Source organism: Siphateles boraxobius, unplaced genomic scaffold, assembly GCF_051911475.1.
Source record: "Siphateles boraxobius isolate OS27281-9 unplaced genomic scaffold, OSU_SipBor_1 70, whole genome shotgun sequence".
Taxonomy (NCBI): domain Eukaryota; kingdom Metazoa; phylum Chordata; class Actinopteri; order Cypriniformes; family Leuciscidae; genus Siphateles; species Siphateles boraxobius.
In genome coordinates, this window is record NW_027509198.1 from 2,340,236 (window position 1) to 2,350,000 (window position 9,765).

The window sequence follows — 9,765 nt, forward strand, 5'->3', positions numbered from 1 at the left end:
AAATAGAAGAAATAGCTTATTTCAGAAGCACTGACTAATGTAGGGTTTGGGTTAACCCAACATTACACATAAGAAAAGTGAAATATTGGAAATTAATAAACGTGCCTTCATATATCTTGTGTTTTATACCTGAATTTTGAGGGTTCACTCACATACAATGAATTTCCAATTGACCAATAACTTTTTGTTTGTCGTTACTGGATAAAATATTTTACAGAAATAGCCTACACGCACTTCAAGCCAATGGCCACTTTACAACCAATCAGAATCGAGTATTCATATGAGGGCATAAAATGAACACTTGCCAAGCACTAAATGTGAGTAAAAATCGGAATTGGCGAGTGAATGAAATAGTGTCACTCACCAGTCAGCCAGGTAATATTTTTATAAATTCTAACAATGCATGAACTTGAACAAACTTGAACGACACTCAGGACAGTTGACGGCCAGCGCTGCATCGTCACAAAAGTCTTGCCAATTTAAATATTCAAGCGTCCGAAGCGCTCGCACAGAAAGCTCACGAATACTAAACTGAGCTCTCTCTCACGTCTTCTTGCGCTTGAGCGACGAATTCACACAAAATGATGACAAAACATAGTGAGTATCCTAGTAAACATAGTCGGTTAAGTCTTAAGGGAACATAAACAGTTGAGAAAGTAAACTTGTGTATATTAGATCAGTGCATTCACTCTTAAAGTGACAGCAGCCTAATATTCCTGCTGATGTCTGTGTTTATAATGTTAATCAAACAACAAAGGATAAAGAAAAGAAATCACTCACTGCTCTTGACTGAATAACTTTTGTAACTTTAATAAGAATGTTTAATTTATACAGTGAAGAATATATAGTGTTATTTTACATGCCTACGTTATTAAATTTCTGTACCTGAAAACTACTCAGACCTACCTGAAAAATCTGAAAAGTATTAGTTTTTTTAATTTATATCTTTGTTATATTGTATTTATTTGTGCTTTTGCTTGTAATTTGATTATTTGTTCTTATTAATTACCGAATATTTACTTCTGTACGTCTACTTATTTACGTCTTGTCTTTAATAATGTGTTAAATTTATATAGTTTTATCTCAGGTATTGAAAATGGAACAGAGAATTGTGAATTTTCACTGGTATCTAAAATGTTGGTGTCATTACTGTCTGTTTTTTGCAAAAACAGTTTCATGGCCAGTAAAAATGATTTATGGCAGGTAAATTTTCACCAGGCATTGGCAGGTGTGGCTGAAAGCTAGTTTTAGGCCCTGTGCATATACACATTTCCATGATCTTATATTTATATACAGTATTTACCCAGGGGTTTTGAATGATGAGATGCTTGAATCATGTAGTGTTTCACTATGTCATATCTGGGCACATTCTAGAAAAAATTAGCTGCCAGACATACAGAATCTGCAAAAATTACCCATTTATGGTTAAGGCATAAACGGACATGGAAGTATTTTCCCATGGTGCCCGGAGGCAGATCTGTCCGTAAATGTGATGACATTGTATACATTTGCTACACCAAGGAAATGCCTCACTCATCACAGTCTTTCACTTCCCTTTCTTACAAAAAGAACATGCAAATGTGAATACTCACTGAAATGTGTGTTTTATATGATTTGTTGCGTGGTTAGCCTGGTTTTGAGATTTGTGCTTATTGTGCATGTTTATTTTTTGATTTATTCAGCATAATTTGTTCTTGTTTATTTGTGTTTTGTCTTTTTGCGGCCAGTCGTAAATACAAATTCAGATTTTTTTAGAATGTACTTTTATAATTGTCAGCCTTAGATATAATTTTTTACAAATAATGTATTGTGTAGCCTAGTAATGCATATAACAGGACATGTTATTAGTGCCATTCTCACACATGCAGGACACAGTGTTCTTCTTCAGTCTCAACTTGTGGCTTGCATTTCTCTGACTCATCCAGGTTTTAACAGTAATACTGTTTCTTACTACTTTTTTCTGTATGACAGCCCTAGAAATGATTTGGAGAGGAAACCTCCAAGAGTCCTGACTCAAGTTTCAGAAATGCAATCCTGACGTCATGACCCACATATGTCATTTTCTTGCAAGCCTGTCACATTAAAATATTATCAAATTAAATTTCTAGAAGGATCACAAAACTTCTTTGGGCAGTTTTTACCTGGAAGTATTAGAAATAGATGTAAGACCAAAAAAAATTAAAACCTTTTGTAAACTGCAATGTTTGATTTCATGTAAAGTAACATAGCTGTGACACATGCATTATTTTTCATAAATAAAACCTGTATTTAAAAGAGTGATATACAAGTATTTGATTTGCATGGGGAAAAAGTCTTAATTAATTGCTTCCAGTCAACAAACACTGCACTACTATACTATAAAAAATATAATATATATAAATAAATATAAAACATTTTCCCTCTCTTTTCCACTGTTGTGAGGAAAACCAGAAATACAAAACATCAACTTACAGAGAAAAACAACAACTTGGCAAATACATTTATTTGTGAGTCTGTGACAATGGAAGTACTGGCAAACAAGTTATCAATGGGCTACATCTTTGACTTTTAGGTCAAAATATGTGTATTGTCTTAATAATATAGATCTCTCACACCACGGCCAAATCCATAAACCTGAGCCAGGTTTGTTTTTCAATGGAAATTTACCAGACCTCAAGTTTCTATACAGTGATTAACTTTTATGGTTTCCCTTTGCTCTCGCGGCATTGCACACCATGTACTCCTGTACAATAAAAACAAAGTATAAACTTTTATGAGTACAATGAAAGGTTCGCTAATTGTCTTGTTATTCATCAAGAGGAAAGTTTTTGATAATATTTTAAATTGCAACAATAATATCATGGAAAAATTCTAAACATTTCTTCCTTTTTGACAACTGTCAGTGTAATTTCATACATGGTGAGATTATCATATTAGTAGCCTACATAATATAAAAATGAGTTTGATTAGAATTAGCCTAGTCATGCTTTTCACCAGAGAAATACAATATGATCTCAAAAAATTGTTCGTCATTGATATTGGCATAGTGTGAATACCAGCATAGTTTATATGCGACATGTATTCATAATCCTTTCTTATTAAAAAGAAGCATTAAATCTATCCCGTTTTTTTTAAATAGGAAAAATCCTTTCTTTTTTAACCTGTATATGCGTGGTAGGCCTATATATTTAAAATGACAAAGCGTGAAAAAAGAAAATCCATTTGGAACACAACTTAAACCATAATCATTGACAAATAGTTAAAAAGTGGAACTGACACGAGAGTAAACTAAATCTGCCAAGACAGCAACATTGGCTGATAATGCTGATAATGATAAACATCACCAGGCTGATAAATAGGTCGAAGATCAACTATTTTAACCCTCAAAACCCCAATCCCAACAACAACAAAACAACATTAATAATCATCATCATAATTCCTAACACTCAAACTCAGAAACTGGAGTAGATTAGCTGTGTCTTGCGGTTTGTTAGAGGTCGACTGGCTCTGACAGGATGAGGATCAGATAAACGCACTGACGGTACGTGCGAACTCACGCTGGCCGCGAGCCAAGAGGGGCGGAGCCTCTGACGTCATGCGACTCGCCAACGGGAGCGAGCTTGGTATATAACCGTCGCTCAGCGCCTTTCAAATCAGAACAAGAACACGGAGAAACAACTGTGAGTTTTCCGTTGAGAACTACGACTTCAAGGGACTATTTTTGGATCAAAATATCGATCAAAGGACATTAAAGAGCGAAGTTTATCGCTGTATGTATTCAGAGCTATCGCTGTTCTCTACTATGGTCATCATGGAAGTGTCCACCATCGACTCGGCCTCGCTTCGGGACCTGCTGGAGGGCGATGATGACCCGGACTGTCTGGTTCTGGACTGCCGCTCGTTCTTCTCCTTCAGCTCGTCTCATATCTCGGGCTCCAGTAATGTGCGCTTCAGCACTATAGTGCGCCGGAGAGCCCGAGGGGGTCTGGGGCTCGAGCACATCGTGCCCAACGAGGACACCAGGAGCCGGCTTCTGTCCGGGGAATACCAGAGCGTCGTGTTCCTGGACGACCGCAGTCTGGAGATGGGAGAAGTGAAGAAAGACGGGACTTTAATGCTCGCTGTGAACGCGCTCTGTCGCAATCCATGTGGAGCAAGTGTATTCCTTCTTAAAGGTACTAGATATTCTTCTTACTTTAATGCTATATTGTAGGCTACACTCTTTAAAACAAGGGGTGTTCCGGTGCCACATGAGAACCTTTCATTATACGGTTCTTAAAGGGACAGTTCACCCAAAAATGAATGATCTAAGTTAAGTTACTCACCCTCAAGTTGTTCCAAACGACCTGTAAACATTTACTCATTCTGCTGAATACAAAAGAAGATAATTGTAACCAAACTGTTGTGAGTCACTATTGACTTCCATAGTATTTTTTTCTCTCCATACAATGGAAGTCAATGGCCCATCAACTGCACTATTATCGTAATCTTATTCTTTTGTGTTCAGCCGAAGAAAGAAAGTCAAACAGGTTTGGAACAAGATTAGAGTGAATAAATGATGACAGAATATCCATTTGTGCGTGAACTATTCATTTTTTATAGTGGGAAGAACATTTTAAATAATCTAAAGTGTGCATTTGAGAAAATGTCATTGATTTTAAAGGTTCGCAATGGAATCATAGAGTTAACAAACCCTTATTTGTACGATTGTTTAACCAATTAATACACAAGCTGAGCTTGTATTCATGTTTGTTTATTTATGTAAAGTTGCACCAAATGTTTTCTTTCTTCAGCTGTTGTCACTTGTAAATCCCACTTTTACTCAAACAAGCTCTGTTTTACCATCGATAGGTGGATTTGACACATTTTCCTCTGAGTTTCCTGAGATGTGTACGAAGCCAGTTCCTCCACAAGGCTTGAGTTTACCTCTGAGCTCCAGCTGCCGTCCCAACCCCGCAGATTCCTCCTGCACAACCCCTCTATACGACCAGGTAATCACTACAAACACTTTTTTTTAAAATTAGCAGCACCTGTGCGGTAAATAAATACGCCTCATCATAATCAAACCAGTCCGCTAACTTTCTTGTTTTTTTAATTTTTCAGGGTGGCCCTGTGGAAATTTTGCCATTCTTATATTTAGGCAGTGCTTATCACGCCTCCAGAAAAGACATGCTGGACATGTTGGGAATCACGGCCCTCATTAACGTCTCTGCCAACTGTCCCAACCACTTTGAAGACCACTATCAGTACAAGAGTATTCCTGTGGAGGACAACCATAAAGCCAACATCAGCTCCTGGTTCAATGAGGCCATCGAATTTATCGGTGAGTGTCATTTTTCGTCACAAACTGGGGAACAGATGTCACCGTATGACGAGCTCTGGCAGGCAGGCAGACCCAACCCCCACTCCCAATTGAGTTTTTCAAAAGTTCCCTCCAAATTGACCAGCTGTACGTCCCAGGCCTGACAAGCTTACGTCACCCTGTTTAAAGAGGAGCCCCCTTTTCAAACAACACCAGGCCGTGACCCGATCCTTTCATGGGGCAACTGGCTCCGTCTGAATGCCTTGCATCCTTTGTTTAGCCTGAACAAAAGGTAGTGTCTCTGATGCCTTCCTATCAGATAAGTGCGCTTAGCAGGGGTGCCGAAACCCCCCATTGTGTGTACTCAGGCCTGTGTAAGGGGGGTGTTCCCCTCTCACTCGAACCCCTGCCTGCTTTAGCTCTGCCGTTTCCTCGAGGGGACGGCATCCGCCATTAGCAGACCTGCAGAGGGACATTTGCAATTGAATGAGTGTTTGGGGAATCAATAAAGCAGGGTTAGTACAAAAGTGCTTAAAGTGTTTGAATTAGAGTTTTTTTTTAAATTTAAGTCCTGGAAAACCCTTGAAAACAGACATATTTATGAATAAGTACTTGAAGTGCTTGAATTATTAAAAGACAATATATACATGTATAGATATTCATAAATATGACTGTTTTTCATGTGTATACATGTATATTGTCTTTTAATAATTCAAGCACTTCTCAAGTACTTATACATATGAAAAAACAGCCATATTTATGAATAAGTACTTGAAAAGTGCTTGAATTATTGAAGGACAATATGAAATTAGTGTACTTAAATTTTACTTTTTGAAATTTAAGTCCTGGAAAACCCTTGCAAACAGCCATATTTATGAAGAGGTACTTAAAAAAGTGCTTGATTTATTTAAATACAAAATGTATAGATACATTAATATTTTGATACGCGCAAAATGAACACTGCAGCCCGTCTGGAAAAACCCCCATCATACCTTTTCTCGATGCGAACTACGCCAACATTATAATATAAAATACTATTTATTGAACAATAATAGCCCTTATAAACGTTGTATTTAATACATGTAATTAAATGCGTTGTATTTTGGATACCTTACATCTGTAATTTGAGTTTTTAAATCCTAAAGATATTGTTTGATAAGTGCGATCTGAAATCCAGTTCTTGAAATCCAAAAAGGTAGTGCTTGAATTGTTTTTACAGTGTCTGTACGAACTTCCTGATGGAGTTGAACGGCGTCTAACCGAAACTCTTCTTTGTTCCCACAGATTCGGTGCGTAATAAAGATGGCCGTGTGTTCGTGCACTGCCAGGCGGGGATCTCTCGCTCCGCCACCATCTGTCTGGCGTATCTGATGCGCACCAACCGCGTCCGGCTCGAGGAGGCCTTCGAGTTCGTCAAGCAGCGGCGCAGCATCATCTCGCCCAACTTCAGCTTCATGGGGCAGCTCCTGCAGTTCGAGTCCCAGGTGCTCGCGTCCTCCTCCTGTTCCTCGGCCGCCGGAAGCCCTGCGATCGGGAAGAGCAACACCGTGTTCAACTTCCCCGTCCACTCCACGGCCAGTCCTCTGTCATTCCTGCACAGTCCCATCACTACCTCGCCCTCCTGCTGACGCTCGTTCTGGAGGAGGACTATTCACACGATCCCTGAGGTGATCGCTCCAGTATTACGGCTCCTGGCTTGCTAACGCGTGCTGAAGACGAAGCCAGGTTTTTTTTGTTTTTTAACATGGTGGACTTAAAACTTGGACTTAAATTTTGATGCGACTCAAACCAAGTGGTCTCTCTTTTAATTGTTTGTGTGTCTTCAACTTTGATAATGATAATCATCAGGATTGTTAGCATTGAAAGAAGCCCCATGTCTTACAGGTTGCTCAGGGATTGTTTTATTTTTTATGTTGATGTCGTTACTGTTTTTGTTTTATTTGGAGAGTATTCTGAGGAGATGGGAAGAAGAAGTCACTAGACTTGAAGGTGCTAATCGTAACGAGTACTTCTTTTTGTTTTTGAACAATGAATGTAGTCAACACGTCTGTGAGGGCTCAGCCTGAAGACGGTGGCGATTATTCTCGAGCCTTTCAGGATGCGAACAGATTCAACGTCTGTAAACGAACAGAAATACCTCGTGTCTGTACTGTTTCAGTCTGCTGAGAGTCCTCCATAAGCACTACTAACAGGAATGACTCTTACAGGCTGTTTTGATATGTGTGACTATTTATTGACTAAATTAATATATTTCTTATGCTATATTTTTTCATATATTTGTGATACTTGTTGCTGACAAATAAACATTTTTTCATACATGCAATCTTATGTGCAGTGCATTAACTCTGGAACAGAATATATAGTGAATTTGCAGCGTCACCTTTTGAATATAGTTATTATAGTGATAGTTACTTATACAGCATCTTTCATCAAAATAATGGATGCTTCACGATACAATAACTAAGGAATGTAAAACTGAAGCAAAAAGCAGGGTTTTATGTTGTCTCAAGACTTTCATATTTGTATTGGACCCATCCATTTTTTTTGTGTGTTAGAAAGACATTGTCGTTAACATGATTTTTTTTAACAAAACTAAATTATAACTAATTCATTATACTTTTAATTGGCAGTAATAATCAAAGTAGTAACGCTTTAAAATAAGGTTGGAGTTGTTACAATTATTTAAAGTCCCCCTGTAGTCAATCATTTTATCCCTTAAAACTCATATTTGATCACCAAAATGACATGAAGGTGCTGGTCATATAATAATATCATCAAAAAGTTGATTTATTTCAGTAATTCCATTCAAAAAGTGAAATTTGGATATTATATTCATTCATTACACACAGACTGATCTATTTCAAATGTTTATTTCATTTAATTGTGATGATTAAAACTTACAACTAATGAAAATCCCAAATTCAGTATCTCCGAAAATTTGAATATTACTTAAGACCACTTAAAAAAAAAGGATTTTTAGAAATGTTGGCCAACTGAAAAGTATGAACATGAAAAGTATGAGCATGTACAGCACTCAATACTTAGTTGGGGCTCCTTTTGCCTGAATTACTGCAGCAATGCAGCGTGGCATGGAGTCGATCAGTCTGTGCCACTGCTCATGTGTTATGAGAGCCCAGGTTGCTCTGATAGTGGTCTTCAGCTCTTCTGCATTGTTGGGTCTGGCGTATCGCATCTTCCTCTTCACAATACCCAATAGTTTTTCTATAGGGTTAAGGTCAGGTGAGTTTGCTGGCCAACTAAGAACAGGGATACCATGGTCCTTAAACCAGGTACTGGTAGCTTTGGCACTGTGTGCAGGTGCCAAGTCCTGTTGGAAAATGAAATCTGCATCTACATAATGTTGGTCAGCAGCAGGAAGCATGAAGTGCTCTAACACTTCCTGGTAGACGGCTGCGTTGACCCTGGACCTCAGAAAACACAGTGGACCAACACCAGCAGATGACATGGCACCCCAAACCATCACTGACTGTGGAAACTTTACACTGGACTTCAAGCAACGTGGATTCTGTGCCTCTCCTCTCTTCCTCCAGACTCTGGGACCTTGATTTCCAAAGGAAATGCAAAATTTACTTTCATCAGAGAACATAACTTTGGACCACTCAGCAACAGTCCAGTCCTTTTTGTCTTTAGCCCAGGCGAGACGCTTCTGACGCTGTGTCTTGTTCAAGAGTGACTTGACACAAGGAATGCGACAGCTGAAACCCATGTCTTGCATACGTCTGTGCGTGGTGGTTCTTGAAGCGCTGACTCCAGCTGCAGTCCACTCTTTGTGAATCTCCCCCACATTTTTGAATGGGTTTTGTTTCACAATCCTCTCCAGGGCGCAGTTATTCCTATTGCTTGTACACTTTTTTCTACCACATCTTTTCCTTCCCTTCACCTCTCTATTAATGTGCTTGGACACAGAGCTCTGTGAACAGCCAGCCTCTTTAGCAATGACCTTTTGTGTCTTGCCCTCCTTGTGCAAGATGTCAGTGGTCGTCTTTTGGACAGCTGTCAAGTCATCAGTCTTCCCCATGATTGTGTAGCCTACAGAACTAGACTAGAGACCATTTAAAGGCCTTTGCAGGTGTTTTGAGTTAATTAGATGATTAGAGTGTGGCACCAGGTGTCTCCAATATTGAACCTTCTCACAATATTCTAATTTTCTGAGATACCTATTTTTGGATTTTCATTAGTTGTCAGTTATAATCATCAAAATAAAAATTAATGAACACTTGAAATATATCAGTCTGTGTTTAATGAATGAATATAATATCCAAATTTCACTTTTTGAATGGAATTACTGAAATAAATCAACTTTTTGATGATATTCTAATTATATGACCAGCACCTTTATTTAAAAACCTTTTCCTTGAAAGAAATGTCTTGATGTCATCTTGAATGTAAATCGACACCCTTGCCTCATTTTATATGCACGGTTCGAATATGCAAATGAGCCCCGCCTCCACTCACTCAGAGAT

At 38.5% G+C, this 9,765-nt stretch overlaps 1 protein-coding gene across 1 annotated transcript; it reads left to right on the forward strand.

Annotated features, from left to right (window-relative positions):
• Positions 1–3,578: 3,578 nt before the first annotated feature.
• On the forward strand, positions 3,579–7,604 carry dusp1 (dual specificity phosphatase 1). Its single transcript, XM_077217249.1, has 4 exons — positions 3,579–4,154; positions 4,831–4,970; positions 5,083–5,302; positions 6,566–7,604. Exons 1-4 carry the CDS (start codon positions 3,752–3,754, stop codon positions 6,907–6,909), a joined length of 1,107 nt encoding a protein of 368 aa, XP_077073364.1. The 5' UTR covers positions 3,579–3,751; the 3' UTR covers positions 6,910–7,604.
• The last annotated feature ends 2,161 nt before the right edge of the window (positions 7,605–9,765 follow it).

Bases quoted from the DNA above. Each gene is read 5' to 3' on its own strand.
- dusp1 (XM_077217249.1), top strand. From the start codon at position 3,752: ATGTATTCAGAGCTATCGCTGTTCTCTACTATGGTCATCATGGAAGTG. The intron at 4,155-4,830 runs GTACTAGATATT...TACCATCGATAG, and splicing joins AAGTGTATTCCTTCTTAAAG to GTGGATTTGACACATTTTCC. The intron at 4,971-5,082 runs GTAATCACTACA...TTAATTTTTCAG, and splicing joins CAACCCCTCTATACGACCAG to GGTGGCCCTGTGGAAATTTT.